This window comes from Cylas formicarius, unplaced genomic scaffold, assembly GCF_029955315.1.
Source record: "Cylas formicarius isolate icCylForm1 unplaced genomic scaffold, icCylForm1.1 PGA_scaffold_10__41_contigs__length_53128322, whole genome shotgun sequence".
Lineage (NCBI taxonomy): Eukaryota > Metazoa > Arthropoda > Insecta > Coleoptera > Brentidae > Cylas > Cylas formicarius.
In genome coordinates this window covers 9,512,749-9,530,513 of record NW_026844214.1, presented here as the reverse complement: position 1 = coordinate 9,530,513, position 17,765 = coordinate 9,512,749, and the positions used below count along the sequence as shown (strand labels likewise).

Below are 17,765 nucleotides of genomic sequence, written 5' to 3'. Positions count from 1 at the left end.
CGACAGTATTTGAGAGAAAGCCACAGCGATGTGGTCCAAGCAGCGACTACAATTATTCCGCAAAATAAAGAAACTACCGTTTTTAAGAAAGCTATTCGACTAAAATGTCGTAGCTTTTCCGAATGCGTATATATATTGCAACCAACATTCCGCTTCTTGAAATTGCCATTTCTTTTTCTGTGCTTTGTTGACGTAGGTCGGTATGTAAGTTTTTTGGTCAATTTAATTCTTTAAAAAGTTTGGCCAATCTAATTGTTAGAATACTCAACAGTATTTAAACTGCATGGGAAATATTTATATCTGTATTTTTATTTTTATTTCAAAATTTTACTTTCAGTTTCAACTGATTCTATTACCTATGGTATATTATGCAACAAGTGCGGTAAACGGCTAGAATTGTGCCGAGTTGCTGTTTCGGTGAATCGAGTCGACTCGAGTCAGTTTATATGGTACTCGAATCATGACTCGATTCCCTGATTCGAGTCCAGTGCTCGAATTTTATGTTTAGTATTCGAATATGACTCGAGTTCGGGCGGACTAGAGTCTAGTAACTCGAGTCTGGAAATTCTAGTCCAGAGTGTTAAGCATTGACACAATAATAATGGGTAAATCAATATTTTTAATGAAAGATAATTATAAACATTAAATAAAAACAAGGAGCATAGGAATTCTAAGGAGATAATTAGAAAAACATAGAAAATAATTAACAAATTTCTCAACTTAGAGTCTAGATAATATTCTATTAATTTGAGACAGCTTTGAACAATTCTTTTAATACTAGATAGAGTAAGCATTATAATCAATTTTTTATTTAACTTTAGATTAAGTAGGCATACAAACTCGATAGCTTAGAATACAAAGTTTGGTAAGGTATCCACCTAAACTACCTAAACCGAACCCAGAATACAGTACAAAACTAAATGAATATGAAAAAAATAGATATAAGAAAATAAAAGTTATTTGAAATAACTGTTCAGAAACAGTATTTGATCAACCTTCTTGGGTTCCAGTCTATTGCGGCGTTGGTTGCATAAAAGTCCAGTCTTAGAGAAAACTCGTTCCGAAGGAACCGAAGTGGCTGGTATGCATAAATACTTTAAATCAATTTTATAAAGGCCGCTGTTGGTGATTTTGCGAAGTTCCCAAAATGTAAGTGGATTAGCTTTTCTATCCAAATACGGTAGCTCTACGTTTCACCTTGATGATTGCTGATGTTGTGGGGTTTTCCATGCTCGAAAATTCCAATACCTTTTTATCGAGATGCTCCCATAAATTCTCGCCAGTCCCCTCTGAAGTTATCTGCTCGAAATCTGAAGATGAAGTTTTACGTGTTTCGAGACGTGAGGTAGATGACACTAGAGATCTATTAGGTACCTGGAATTGAGCTTGATATTCCTATGTTTCCAACATCATCAACTCGTCAATAACAAATTTTTGAGCAGATTTTATAATCTTGGATCTATGAATGTTGCTTCAGCAACAATTTTATTGATCTCATGACCGCCAAATCTTCAATCGAAAACATCCAGTAATTTTATGTTTAACCTGCTGGCGACTTCGGAATTGGAACTGCAACTTCTTAGTGCCGTTTGTACTCCTCGAATAAGAGGTATGATGCAGGATAACGTTGGATATTGCTCGCCAGATATAATACCCGTCATTTGTTCCACAGGTTTTAAAACACAAAGGCACTCGTGCACCTCGATCCATTCGTCAGCGTTAAGGTTATCCGGACAGCCAGGTAATGAAGAAATTGCAGCAGAAAGAGGTATCTTGACCTTATCCAGACGTTCGAGCATATAATACACTGAATTCCATCTTGTCAGGACATCTTGCTTTAGTTTTAAGGGTTCCAGCTGCATTTGTTCTTGAACCTGTTTTAATTATTATGCAGCATTATTGCTTCTTTTGAAATAGGCTACTATTGCTCGGCACTTTTCAATCAATTGAATTAATAGTTCATTGTTTTTGATGGTATCCTGAACCACCAAGTTCAGCGTATGAGCTACACAACAGTGGTGACGTTTTTGCAGAATATCAATAACAGCTTTTTTTATATTAGCCGCATTGTCAGTTGTGATGCAAATGATTTTGTCCAAAATATTCCATTCGATTTCCAATATATCGTTCATTTCTCGGGATAAATTTTCTGACGTATGGGCATCCTTAACTTCCCTGGTGGATAACGTTAAAGTTTTAGACTTGCCATCATAAATGAAATGAATTGTCAGGGTCATGTAGCTTTTGCTGCTATCGGAGGTCCACAAGTCTGTTGTCAAAGCAATATAATCTGTTACTTTAAGCATCTCTTGCATAGCCTTTCTTGCCAAAGAATATTGCTCCGGAATTAATTTTTCCCAAAGAATCTTTCGCGAAGGTAGCTCATAATTAGGGTTAAGCGCACGGGTATACTCTTGAAAACCTGTATTCTCAACGACTTGAAGCGGCTGAAAATCAACACACACCATTCTCAAGGAGATAATTGATGAATTGTCAATCTCAGTCGAGTAAATAATAGGATGAGATTTTTTTAGGTGCTTTAACAAATTAGTTGTGTTTTTGAAATCTTTAAACACAGAGTCACAGTTTTTGCACTGTATTTTATTTCCGTCCAATTTCTCAAAACACTTCTACACACCTGAGGTTTTTTTTGGCGCCATTCTATAGTAAATTAAATTACAGTCAAATCACAGTTAGTATTAATAAACAATTAAATAAAGTCACTCTGAAATACTTAGTTCATTGCTTAAGTAAACTATTTACGAGTACCAACGAGTTGACCAAACTCGAATACTAAGCTCTCTACTCAGTTGGACTCGCATGAATAGAATCAAGTCTGCGAGTACGAATCGATTCTTTCTGATTCGAGTACCTGAATCGAGTCGGGCGTACTCGAATCAAAATAAAGTGGTATTCGAGTAGGCGAGTACAAAGCAGGAATCGAGTCTGACTCGAGTCAAACCGTACTCGCTATAAACGGCATTTGAGTCACGAGTTTATTTGACACGAGCGGAGCGAGTGTTTAATAAACGAGTGAGTTAAAAAATTTACCGAACGTGTTGCATACTATACTTTTTCGACGACCGCTAGTTTTTGGGTACATTTTCGCAAAACAACACGAATACATTCACTGAATTGACAAACGTCAAAATTCAAAGCGTGGGAAATATCTCCGAAAACATCCGATTGCTCTCAAATCCGTGCGGTAAAATCCAGGAAATGTCGGAAGTGACTCGGATTCATGGGAAACGAAACTGACGTGGTAAAGTGACGCTTCCCGCACGCTAGATCGGTGGGTAATTAGGTATTTTACAGACGGGATTAGAAAAAATAATTTACATGCTTAGGCATAAGCGATCGGACGTCTTTCTAACTAAATCAAGAAAATGTTTGTCTTATAAAAATGAGTTTTTTCATAAAAAAAAGAATTCTTTATGCAAAGAATGGAATTAAAGTGCCGAAAATAGTGTAATAATTTATTTACGAACCATCAACTAACTGAAAATGCAGATGGCGGAGTCGAAGAAATAAGTGATCTCCGGCATACCTGAATCGCTATGTTAAATTTGCAACAAGTTGCACTTAAAGCACTTCTGGTTTTCTTCTGCTTAGTATTACGACTGAAAATCTAGGTGTTATAAATTCCAACGCCCGGCGTAAGTTTTGTCAATTATATTTTAAACTTGTGGCAGAGGAGGTATAATCGAGATACCACTGCCCGACCGTTCGACTAAATTTAAGAGAATTGCCACCTAGGAAATAATTTTTTTCTACTCCCGTCTGTAAAATGCATAATTACACACCGATCTAGTGTGCGGGAAGCGTCACTTTACCACGTCAGTTTCGTTTCCCACGGATTCGAGCCACTTCGCACATTTCCGGGGTTTTACAGCACGGGTCTGGGAGCAATCGGATCTTTTCGGAGATATTACCCACGCTTTGAATTTTGTCGTTTGTCAACTCTGAAGGTCATGTATTCGTGTTGTTTTGCGAAAATAAACGCAAAAACTAAGGGTAGTAGAATAACTATAGTATGCAACATGTTCGGTAAACTTTTTAACTTACTCGTTTATTAAACACTCGCTCCGCTCGTGTCAAATAAACTCGTGAGTTAAATGCTATTTACCGCACTTGTTGCATAATATACTATTTTATACTCCCTTCTGTAAAATACCTAATTATATACCGACCGATCTAGCGCGCGAGAAGGGTTACTTTATCACGTGTTTGGTAGCAATCGGATGTTTTCGGAGATTTTACCGGACGGCTTGAATTTTGAAGTTTGTCAAGTCTGACGGTCATGCCAGTGATTACGTTCGTGCTGTTTTGCAAAAATGTACCCACAAACTAACGTTCGTAGAAAAAGTACAATATGCAACACGTTCGGTAAACTTTTTAAGTCACTCGTTTATTACAAACTTGCTCCGCTTGTGCCAATTAAACTCGTGACTCAAATAGTATATTGTACATCAAGTGCGGTAAACGGCATTTGACTTACTAGTTTATTTGACACTAGTGGAACGAGTGTTTAATAAACTCATACTATACTTTTTCTACGACAGTTAGTTTTTGGGTACATTTTCGCAAATTAACACGAATACATTCACTGACATGATCGTCAGAATAGACAAACGTCAAAATATCTCCGAAAGCATCCGATTGCTCCCAAGTGCGTGCGGTAAAATCCCGGAAATGTCCGAAGGGGTTTGGATCCGTGGGAAACGAAACTGACGGCGTGACGCTTCAAGCACTCTAGATCGGTCTGTAATTAGGCATTTTACAAACGGGAGTAGAAAATACCGTTTACCACACCAGTTGCATAATATACTATTTATCCTTAAAATAACTAAAAATTTTGATATTATGAAATTTATCCGGTAAAATTGTCCCGTGCAGAGAATGAATTTTAGTCTTCCAATCCTGCTGCCTTTTTGAAAACACCTTTCTGTCTCATGAGAGAGCGAATAGTGGTCGGCTGTATTTAAAAATAAACGGTTTTTTAGATTTTCCTATGATATGATACCAACTTGTAATTAAGTGTTAATTTTTTGTTAATAAATAATATTACATAATTTATTTTGCAAACTTTTAAAATTTTTGTCCTATTAACACAAATTTTAATGTTTGAATAAACTTTAAATATCCAATAACAATACAATCTTCAACATTTATAGTTGAGAGTGAGAGTGCTGTTACTTTTTCACCTACATAAACTTTCGACAGTCGTAGGCGGCACCACGCGTATCATTTTATTGCCAATAAAACATGGGGGTTTGAATTATCGCTATAGAATCGACGGGCGCAAAAAATCTATTTAAAGTGGGAATATAACACCAGCAAAGGAAATTGCGCCATTGTGCTTTCAAAATTCTTAATAAACTTTTTTTTCTCTTTATATTTTCCGTGTTTTTTTTTAATAAAATAGAGTAGGGTAAGTCGAGTTACGTGGCAATGGTATTTGTCAAATATACTTGGGTCTTAAAAAGAGGAAGTGCATTTTATAGAAACCGTAGAAAGCTGGCATCCTTAATTTGTAAAAATATAATTTTCAATCGCGGGAATTCGAGTGTTTGTTAATTCTTTCACGCGGAAAAGCGAGTTTATTAATTAATCGAAGGTTAACGAACTCCGGGGCACGTGCGGATAAAATTTTTAGGAATTAAACATTGATTAACCTCAAAATGGTAATTGCCTTTTACCGGGAAATATTTTTTTGTATCAGTTTCGTAGAAAATTGCTCAACTTGTAGGAAATATTGTTTTGCGATCGTTCCATCATTTTATAAATATTGCTATTTTTGCCTCCCTTTTCTGGCAAATTTCAAACTGCCTGACCGAACAACACATTTTTGCTGTATTTGCTATCTAAAAACCGTTCGAACATAACGCGGTGCTACACGGCTGGCTCTAAAGTGGACGATAAGTTCCGGTCTATTAAACTGCAGCAGAGCTTCGAAATAGTTTTTAATTTGTATCCGTATATACTTCAGTCAGAAAAGTAAGACATTTCGAAATTCTTCCTAGGCGATAGTCCAGAATCGCTCATTCCACCACCGCCACAACAAATTCCCGTGCTCCGGATACAACTAAAAAAGATCCGAGAACACATCTGACCGATGAAAATGAAAATGAAAATTCAACGTTTGGTTGGTTGGTTGAAAACTAATCAGAAATCTCTGTATGACTTTTATGTGAAACTTATCTCTTACAGTTGTGAGAACAAACCTTTAATTCGTAACATTTTATTTGGCGAAGCTCCTGTTCACATGACTCAATTTTTATTAGTTCGTTGATATTTTTATTGGAACTTTTAAACACGCACGTAATTTAAATAAGCAAAATAAGGTACCAAGTTTATTATACAAGAAGTTAGATAAACGCTGATTAGATGACCGTCGATTTGGTACGAGCGAAGCGTGTGCTTAACAATTGATGACTGAAGAAGTTTATCGCTTTTTCAATGAGCATTATTTTTTTGATTACTTTTTTGAAAGAGAACATGTGTGATAAGCGCAATTGTAGTCAATCGTTTCATTTGGAGTGGAACTGACCGTCAGAATTGACAAAGGTAGATAGAATAGTGCACTAGATCCGTGCATGATTGGTTATCTCAGAGTAGGGAATGGAAACAATAAAATTGTAACAACAAACGAAGATAAACATGATTTATAAATAACAGCGGAATATTATTTGGTGTCAAAAAACCTTTGGAAAAAAGGACGTTAGTCGAAGTGTAAAATTTTTTGGAAAATCTGGAAATAGAATCCTACTCAATTCCAATAAAAAAATCTTGGCGCTTACTCTTATATTGTACACATATAATCATAAAGACGGTAAAAATGCGTGCCAGACGGATATTTTTGTAGAGAAGGATATGAACAATCTTCCACATACAATCTTAAATTTCTCAGACTAACCTGCACTTTGCGCCATTTTCTTTCTAAACAGCGATCTCCTCCACACGCTTAACTGGTTTTTCTCTGAATATTTAGCGGGATCTAGACATATTTTGAGAAAATACTGTCAGATCCCAGCTGAGAACTGTCAAGCTCGCCTTCAGGTGTGTGTGGTATCGATAACATGAATAGTAACACCAGACATGAAATTAAAAACTGGTACCGACTATTTCTGTTTACAAAAATAACAGCATTTGTTTATTATTCTTATTATTTTTTTTTATATTATTATTTAAATAAGTTTTTTCTTTAACCGGTTATTAATTTTGTACGAGGTTCCGTTTCCCCAACAAAAACCGCCGTTTTTAGATCACTGTACTAGATAAAGAAAATCTAGACTGTCTGGTTCAAACCAATTATTTTTGACATGGCACGCGTATTAAAAAGCGGCAGCCTGTTTTTATTATTCATTTCGCGAGAATGCTGGCCTGTAATAAAAAGTACCCACTAATCCAATTTTTAATCCGATGAATCTAGAAATTTTACATATTGGGTATAATTTTATATTTTACATACTGATTGTTTTCACGCGACAGAAACAAACTTTTACCCACAAATAAACTTAAAGTTGTTATTATCTGCCGCACTTAAAAAAATTGTCGCATTCGATTTTTGTTTCGAAACTATTCCAGCTTTAGTCATTATTTCCCTTCTCGGGCTTAGACGAAGAATACCGGTTTCGATCAGACGGAAACCAGTCAAGAGGTAAGAGGAAACCTCTCTACGCTATTTTAATAGTAGTTACATATGTTAATGAATCATATTATAGGCTTTCGAAGATAAATTTAGATTTATCGCCGGTTTGATCTCAGTTACCTCAAAACATGCATATTAACTCTTATTAAGAGTGGGGACATCGACCCAGAATGCTGCCAGAATATTGCAATTTTTGTTACGTACGGGTATTTATTAATTCGATTGATTATGTAATTTCTTGTTTAATTTCTCGTGATTGATCGCATATATTTCGGATAGTATCATATCCATAAGTACGAATTTTCGAGAACTTTTTCCGTGAAAACCATTAATTTGCTCGTATACAGGATGTTCAAATGTAGGAGTTTGTCGAATAGATAACAGAAAAGACCAACTATAATACAATAGAAGAACTTGCAGGAATTTTTAGTCACATAAAATTAAAAGCGTACATATTGCTTCATTATGAAATCCTGCCTCTCGATTCGATCCCATCCTTTTAAACAACAAAAATAATATAATCATAAAAAAAATAACTTATAATCATTTTACTTGTTTACTCTCTTTTTAATATAATAATAATACTCTCTTTATAATATTCCTACATATTTAAGAGTGACCAAGTGGTAGAAACGATATATTAATCTAATAATTAATACCGCTAATTAACAAAAATACGAAAAAATATAACTGTTTAAAAAATTGAACTTATTAATTATAAGCGTTACTTTCCCGTTCTTAAAGTGACCGTTAATTTGGCTTTTTTTTTAATCACACCACAACATCTAAAAAACACATTAGTTATGAAACAATTTAAGAAAGTTATCAGAGAAATTTGTTTAAGTTCAGAAATACTTTCCAGAAAAGCTCTCAGCAACGTTGCATTGCGCATGGAACATAAACTGTGGGCTATCAACAAAATACGATACCCCTCGTATGGATATAATGGATAAAATTCACTATACACTTTGTTAGGAGGGCACAATTAAGGACTTTTACTAAAGGATGCCTTCGGCCAGTTCATTACAATTTTTGTTTTTGCAATTCCCTTATAGTTAATTCAAATAATCCGAGAACTAATCAAGTGGGAAGGGTAGTTATTTTTTTCCCTTAATAGTTTGGGAGTAAGTACAATTTTCAATCTAAAATTTTTGAAACGAAACTCATTCTGGTTGTTTCAAGCAACATGCGCTAATATTCGGCTGGAGATTTGTCTTTCAAATAGATGAAGAGAAAACGTAATATTATTATCAAAAAATATACGCATTGTTTTCTCAATTTTTGTTATTTGTAATTTTTAATCTTTTTGATCGTTTTCGAACCATAAGATGATCATAAAAAAATATTTTTTTGAGCCTTTGTCACAACCAACCTCGTTCTACATAATTAATACGTAAGAGAATGTATCTAAAAATATTTGAAAAAAGATTGATTTGATCATCTCGAAAAACTCGAGATGTAAATGCAGTCAGCAGCTTTTACGAAACTTTTTATAATTGTATTCGAAATGATCGTTTCATTGATAATTTCAATACACAGACGCCAAAATTTACCTGTGACTTAATTACGTTGATGGTCACTATCGTATCTTTTAGTTGCTAAAAGTGACTCATACTTTGGAACATTTGCGAACGTATTGTATGCAAATGTTCACATTTGCCTGTTAAAGGTTTGGTTACCCGTTTCATTTCTTTCCGTTGCTGACGTACCCGCAATATTCTAACGGCCGGAATATCCAAGTTAGATTTAGCTTTGGATTATTCTGTACAGTCGTCTGATCCGCTTTCCGCCGCAATCAATCGGTCTATTATGCACAATTGTTATATTAAATGACTCATTCTGTACTCATATACTAGTAGTAATGCGCGGATTTGTTCTACTACTACACATTGAGAACTGTTTTAATTAGACGCATCGGTTGTAATGCCTATATATTCCACATGAAACCTATACATTTTGCATTGAATGTTTTAATGCATGCATAGTTCGGGTGTTACATTAACACATGAGAGCGCGCAATCAGCTGGACATCGAAGGCCAAAAAAGAATCTCTTTGATCAGAAAAATATTCGCGCTCATTGGCATTCGCATAATACAGTCTTTATGATATAACTTTTTGTGTAATAAAGTTCAACATAGTAGGCTCAGTCAAGTATGTGGGTGGGATAAATTTCTCGCCGTATGGAATGAATACCTCGATTGGTTATTCAACGTGGGTCCGCCATTTCGCAAAAAGAATAAAGCACCGAGTTAAATCTTTGCAAAATGTTTGCCAAGGTCGTTGATATCGATACCTACGAAACAATTAAATTTATGCAGGATGTGTCTAGAGTTGATGGAAAAGATAAGGGAGGTAAAAGTAAAGAGAAAAGTAGTATGGAGTTCTCGTTACTAGAATATTTCACTGTATTCTTACGGAAGTTCAAGCGTTCCCAGTTTATATTTATCATTATCACAGTTTCACCTCTAGTAGGCGCCTGTGACAGTTTTATTAGAGTGATCGTCCAGTTTCATTTATTTTCGATTTCTCTATACTGATAACAAGATAGACGTTTATCATGAATGAATTTAAGAAGGTCTCGTGCAATAGTTTTATGTAGACAAGATTAATGTGTAATACGCAGGGGCGCCCAAAATGCGCGATTAAGGTGGAAACAAAAATAATGAGTTTCATTTTTTCAAATTAAATACTGTATATTTTAACAATTATTCTGGAGCGCAATTAAAAAAGTTTCTGTAAAAAGGGAGTGTTGATGCTACTTTTTCGAAGAAACAACGTCCTACGTCTTATTATTATATTATACGCGATTGGTACAAAGATGCAAACAGAAACAGAAAGGCTTGGCGAACTAATATCGGTATGGGTGGTTCTAAACGCACGCTCATTGCAAATCGGTTGCACTTGATTTTAAAAGTTTAAGCGACATTGAGATTCACCCTGTATAGAGCAAGTCATTATCTGATTTTTTCTTCCGTTTTAGCTTAATACAAGTTCCGGGTTAGCGAACTGTATCCGTCATTTTAATGAGTGTCTTAAAGAATGGTTAATACTTCAGGCGGCGTTGTCTGGTGCTACAAAGACAACCGATGGACACCGTTACAACTTTCATCGATAAGGTTACATGGCGTTTGGACTCAAGCCCATTGGGCGGCCATATCGGAGTTTCTCGAAAGGGTGGCGAACAAAGAATTAATTCTTCAAGACAACGGCTTCACCGAACTTACAGAAAAACATAAGGAACTCTTGTTTAAAAATCAACAATTAGATGAAAGTAAGTTAGATGTTCACAGTGAAGAGAATGTGATAAATGTTGCGAATAATGTTATGTGTGAGAGAAAAACGAGTTTGGGTCAGATACCGGAGGATAAAATCGCAGATCATCCGCGAAGGCCTTCCATGCCTGAACTCCGCGCTGTAGATAGAGATAATTTATTTATTGAGAATAATTTATTGAAGTCGGAGACTGATTGCTTTAAAAAGACTGATAGAATATCTAAGGAAAATGATGAAATTGTTCTGAGGCTTCTGAAGAAATACTGCAAATACAGTAAAGACGCTTTAGATAATGATATAGTAAGTGCCATCGAGAAGATTGCAGACGAGCAAGTTGTAAAGGCAGAGCAAAAACCACCCCGTACTAGAAAGACGGGTTATGTTCCTAAAGAAGAGAAGATTTACGAAAATTTGCACGAGATTATCTTAGATTCACTGGAAAGCGATCGAAACGATCACATTATTCGTTGGTTGAAGCAGCAGAACAACCAGGTAAATTTTGTTGACACACCTGTGCCTCCGAGGAGGCATTCGTCTGTGGAACTTCCCTTGCCGTCGCCTACAGAGAGCAACAAAAGCAGTTTGATAGAGAGAAAGTCGTCTTCGGGATTTGAGAGTCAAAAGTCCAGCGTCACAACACCATCAACACCCGAGAGTAGAAAATCATCGTGGGGCAATAGTACAAGAAATAGCAGAAAAAGTAGCATTGGTTCGAATAGTTCGTGTTCGGAGTGTGACGACTCGGACAGTCAAAATCAATGGCAGAAGTTTGTGAAGAAACATCTAAATTCGAAAAATTCGGAGCGGCGTTTACGAAAACAATGGGAGGCGTGGTCCCGGAACAGGAGAAAACTTAGTCTGCAAACTGACATCCTGTGTGCTGACCTAACATATCAGCCGTGAGTCATTCTTTTCTTTTTTCTTTTTATTACCCTCACAATTGACGTCGTTCGTTTTAGTTCCTTTTGTTCGCTCGTAGGGTATGTTTCGAGAAAAGAGCGTGGAAAATTGAACACATTTTTAAAGTATATTACAATTTTAAAGAACAACTACTTTACACAGCATTCCGAATATTACCTATTCAAAAAACATTTGTGGCCCTAGACTGTGTGACATAGAAGTTGCACGCAGCATTGCCTGCATAATATTTTTGCCCCGGTCTGTTTACAAATAAAGGAATAATAGATTTTATTATTACAGTGCAACCTTGGAAATCCAAACCCCCACTAATCCGAACGCAAATGTCGTGATACGGCTCGTCTGCATCGCTTACGCTATATTATTTTATTTCGTAACACAGGGCATAAGTGCATAGTTTATTGGAATCTTGGGTGTTGTGTAGTGCTAAAACTGAGTTTACAGTATTAGCTAATTTATTAAAGAATGCACGTAACACTGGGTTTAGGTGGCTTGTGGGTGGAAATAATCTCACTGAGGTTAGTGATAAAGGCAATGATATTTTTACAAGGACTTATGTCTGGTTTCTAGGAAATAAATTGATATTAAACAAAGAGAAAACCAATTTAATTATGTTTAGAACTAAATATGTTGAGTTGAAATACCATTAGGAATAGGGATAGGTAAAGAAAATATTAATATTGTAAGTAGCACTAAATTCTTAGGTTAACAAATTGACGAATTTATTGATTGGTCTGAACATATTGATTATCTGTCAAATAAATTAAATTCAATTTGTTATGGAATTAGAGTCGTTGCAAATTATATGAATAAGGAAACCTAAAAAATTATGTACTTTGCAAACTTTCAGTCGCGCATGAGTTATGGAATTAGCTTTGGGGGAGGGGGGTAGTGGTCAACTACAGAAAATTTTCGTGGTTCAAAAGAGGACTCTTCGCACTGTTAAAAAAATGCAATTTAAAGAGAGCTGTAGAGGGGTGTTCAAGGCTGAAGGTATTTTTACTGTATATGCTTTATATATTTATGAAGCATTGATATTCTTTTTCTTCGAACTACAGATATTTCATAGATGTAATACCAGAACCCTAAATATAAATTACCCTATTCATCGTTTAACCTTAACTGGAAGGAGTCCTTATTACATGTGCCTAAGATTGTATAAAAAATTACCAAATGAGGTAAAAGCAATTGCAAATCTAAAAATCTTTAAATACACAATAAAAAAGTTGTTGATAAAGTTAGAACCTTACCTTAGAAGATTTTTTCTGTAATATTTAAATAATTTTTTTACGTAGATTTCCTTTGTGTTTGGTATATTATTTTTAGGTAATGTATTTATGACACAATGTGAAATAAAGTTGATTATTATTATTATTATTATTATTATTATTAAAACAAAAAGTTCAAGTTATAAAAGATGTTGATACCGTTATACCGAAAAGCTACAGTAACTGGTATGAAGAAAACAAAGACAAAATAATGGTATTTCTCCACGAAAATAATGTCAGTCCTTATTTACGTGATTCTGTCGGGAAAGAACAAAAGGTAAGTTTTATTCTGGTTAATTGTTATAAAATGTCAGATTTTTCTCTTTTTAAATAATTTTATTTAACTTCATAGAGCCCGGCAGTATATCAAATCTTGCGATTCATTTTTGACACAATTCCCGTTTTTTTTTACAGGTACACAAATTTCTGGGGAACTTCTACGTGAGAAGGCTAAGTTCTTCTACAGAGCAATAACAAAAAAAGACGATAAATTCAACAGATTTGGTATCCGCCAGTTAACAGTTTGTGGGGAATCACAAACGACTACAATGCGGTCTTGCCATTTGTGGAAAAGTTTGCTGGTATAATCAAGGAAAAAACTCCGTCAAGTATATAATGCTTATGAACGTGGGCTTTTATGAAGAGTTCTTCCAAACAAAACCTTAGCACATACAGCATAAATATTTGCCCCGGGGTGAAAAGTTAGCAAATAATGAATCACTTTATGCCTTGTTACAATGCCTCTGGGTCACATAGATTCCAATTGTTGGTCCTAGGTAAAAGTATGAAACCCCGTGCTTTTAGAAATGTTAATATTCCTGTTTCGTACGCAGAGCTTGGGTAAAGAGAGAAATTTTCTTTGAGTGGTTTCACAGTGAGTTTGTTCCATCAGTAAGACGTAAAATGAAAGAACTTAATCTTAGTTCGAGGGCAATTCTAGCCTTGGATAATACACCTCGACGCCCTATTTAATTGTATAGCGATAATAACCAACTTTTTGTGCTTTTCCTTCCCCCAAATTGATACAGCCAATGGACCGACATGTTATACATACAGGCTATGAGACTATTTTGTCGTAAGAAATTGCTCCAAGAAATTGTTGCTGCTGATTCTAATATTCCGCCAGCATTGAATATTATTGATATAATACTGAAGGACGTTGAACGAGGCTTGGCAAGATGTGGGTACTGGCTTAATTAAAAAATCTTGGAGTCAAATTCTACTTCCAAATGTTGATGATAGTGATGAAAAAGACGGCCTTCCGTTGGCGCGCTTAGTAAGACAAATTTGAGATTCAGAATCCAAGGAGATTCAAAATGATCTGGAAGAGATTAGGGAGTCAGGTAAAAAACTTGACCAAAGCTTAACGAATGAAGAGATCGAAACATGGGTATCGAATGATAAAGCAATCAGCGACGCTAGTATAATTGGAGAAGTTGTCAAAGATTCTGACTCTGATGAGAACTCCGACGGATATTTCCGAAACTCCGCGTTTCGTGAAAGATGCTGCTGCAGTGTCAGGGCTTAATATTGTATTCCTTGGGCAATACAAAATAAGGTTCCCGAAATGGTGTTCTTGCAGGAATTAAGAAATCAAGCTCGAGGTGCAGCGTTTAAAAATAAGAACAAATCAAAAATTACAATTTTTTTACTGTATCAGAAAACAGTTAATGTTTTATTTTTTAGTTTGTTTTTGTTCTTATAACATTAGTTACATGTTGTGTTAGTTAATAAGGTACATTACATATGTATTGTGTAAAATTTAATATAAATGCATAATAAACATGTAAAAACGTACGCAGATGTTTTTTATTGTATATTCGTTAATGCGTACAATTTAATAATCTGAACTAGGCCTGACAATTAGCTGTTCGGACTAAAGAGGTTGCACTGTATTATGTTTCAAAATTTTAATACAGGCTTTATTGCCTTTGGAGTATCATAATGCTTACTGTAAGAACACGTGCTGACGCCGCTGTTGATATTGTTTTGATAGTAGACGTTTCTGTAACAATTGGTGTAAGCCTAAATTTCATTGTGTCTGGCAGGGAATTGTAGCTTTTACCAATTCCGTAAGTAAAACAATAATTAATTATCGATTAATTAAAAAAAATAAATATTTGATTAAATTATTATTAACATTTCTACAAATAAAAACTACCTCCCAGTTAAATTACAAAATGGTTTTTTGGGTTGGTGGAACGAAAACAAGACGTAAATATGTGTATTACAGATCATAAATCTTAATAAAACTGACAATAGAAAGTGACTCTCTTGGGCAATACTCGCTGACAAAAGACATATGCGAATGTTACGTTATATTAGCAGTGAATAAAATTGGCGTCCCGCACTTCCCCGTGGCTCAAGCTTGTCAAATTACACAGCTGTGAGTGATGCGTTGTAGTCTAAATAAATCAATAAATACTTCGCTCGATTGTATCTTTAATTCCCATCAGATAATCCTGTCATAATGTCGGTGAAAATTATACTAATAATTCATCTATCTATCTTATATCGACCATGCATATTAAATTTAATTAATTTGCATAGAAACTGTATCATATGCCTGTGCCTTTCTTTCTTTTTGTCTCTGGTATGCAGCCGCTATTTTACACTGTTATTTATACTGTCATACTAACAAAGTCTTTGTTAATGTTAATTTTGCGGAATGCTCTGTTTTTGTTGAAAAAATATTATATTTCAGACATTCCTCTGCTAAATTTGTGCAAACATATATACTCGCTTCTTACGAGTTTGTCGGCCATAAAATTTGATATATAATAATAACAGTAGGTGGTCCTATTTTGGATTCTCAAGCCCTTCGTCGTACTTGAAATTGCAACCGAATATTCTCAGTGACAGTCAAAATACTTCCCTACTAAAAACAAAAATGTCAATACCTTGAACACTAGAACTGATAGGCGCAGAACTTCTTGTGACAATTGGGAACATTTTATATTGGAACAAAACTTATTTCAAATTATTGACGAAATTTATAGAGCATTCCACAGCACTGAGTAAAAAAGATGTCGTCATATACCTTGATAAACAGTAATCATTTAAAATCGGAGAGAAAAACTATAAAAATTTGAAATAATATTATTGAAAAATGTGTCAAAGCATGAAATTTACAAAAAAAATTGTCGATATTGATGGGTAAGGAGAGAAAACGTATTTTTATTGCGTTTTTTTTTTATTGCTTATGCTTATAGTTGGAATTTTCGAAGACACTCGTATTATTTTTTATTCCACCAACTTTCATTATAACCGTTTCAATAACTGCATAAAATAAAGTTTTAATCGGTTAAAAATATTTGTACATTAAAACAGCCAAATTTCACTTTAAAATTACGAAACGGACCGGCTTCGCGATCGTTTCCTTATTGCGTATTTTCGTATCTGTAGATGTACCGGTACGCCCGTAAATATCTCGCGAACGATCGCTCACCGCTCACCGACCGATTACATACGACATATTGTGAGAACAAGAATGAGGAAAACGTGCCGGATAATGATGGCTGGTCGACCCGGTAACGATGGCGCCACATTCAATGACTGGCCAGATTACAGCCAATCTCCGGTTTTTGTTGTTGACAAGAAAATCAAGTTGCGTCCTTTCCGAGAACGACCGATGCTCGTTTCTAGATTAATAACGTCGCTGCGCCCATCGCTTGATTTATTAACGGTCAACGGCTCGCGAAATTTTACATTCATCCGTCGACATTGAAATGAAAAAATGCGTTGGATTTCTTTCGTACCTCGTGCTTACTTGGTTTGTGTTCATATTCATGATGATTAGGAAACACTGGTTCTAGTCTAAACGTGACTTCTTCTCTTCTTCTTCTCTACCGCTACAGCTCACCTACTGCCCTCCACCTCTGTCTGTCTTGAACCTCTATTTCCCAGTTAGAACCGTTTGTCTGCTCCCCTCAAGGGCACCCCATCATCTAGACCGTCCAACTGATCTTCTTTCTAGCCGTTCATATTATCTAATGCTCCAAATTCTCATCGGAAGTGGGAGGACCTGGTCCTTGAAGAAGCTTGTCACTCGTGCTAGCCAAACTTTAGAAAACAAGATTGCTTTCGAAAAAATCGTCACTGGGCTTAGCCAGTTCGTAGCGCGTGGCGCGAAGAAGCTTTGCGGTTTCTTGTCAAAAAAGGGACGCATTGTTTTTCTATCGTGCTCCTGACGACCACTATGGAACTTTCGCAAAATAGAAGTAATTATATTATGTACTTACCATGGAGATTATAACCCTGGATCTTTCCCGTTTCCTAGTCCCAGAATTTTTCCAAAATAGTAAATGGTTTTCGAGAAAATAAGTTTTTTCTGAAACCATGCAGTGCGCCGTATTAATCAATGACATCATCGCGGCTTCACTGAGCCCCCGAAATACCGCAAATACAAAAATTGTAGCTCTTGATGCGGCCTATGGCAGTGTTTGAGGTATAGTTTTTTCGATTTTTGATTTGCGGTTAATAATTTACTCCGTAAAAGAACAATTTTCTAGATCTTTTTGATTTTTGCCTATAATTTGAAAACCTTGTATATCATCGAAAAAATGCCTGAAATAAATGTTGTTGCACTGGATCTTCCGCTGGTTAAAGAATTTTGCCGATCGGGTTAACGACTGTGGAGGAAAACATATTTTTC

The 17,765-nt window shown here is 35.4% G+C and overlaps 1 protein-coding gene across 3 annotated transcripts in view; it reads left to right on the top strand.

Annotated features, from left to right (window-relative positions):
• The window catches only part of LOC132704112 (tyrosine-protein kinase Src42A), an 85,901-nt gene that overhangs the window by 47,475 nt on the left and 20,661 nt on the right, over positions 1-17,765 (top strand). The window contains exon 2 of one of the 3 annotated variants that reach the window (XM_060673896.1): positions 10,633-11,824. The exons of the other annotated variants lie outside the window; for them this stretch is intronic. Coding sequence (XP_060529879.1) covers positions 10,692-11,824 — 1,133 coding nt within the window. The 5' untranslated portion in view covers positions 10,633-10,691. The remainder of the gene's footprint in view (positions 1-10,632; positions 11,825-17,765) is intronic. 3 annotated transcript variants of the gene reach the window in all.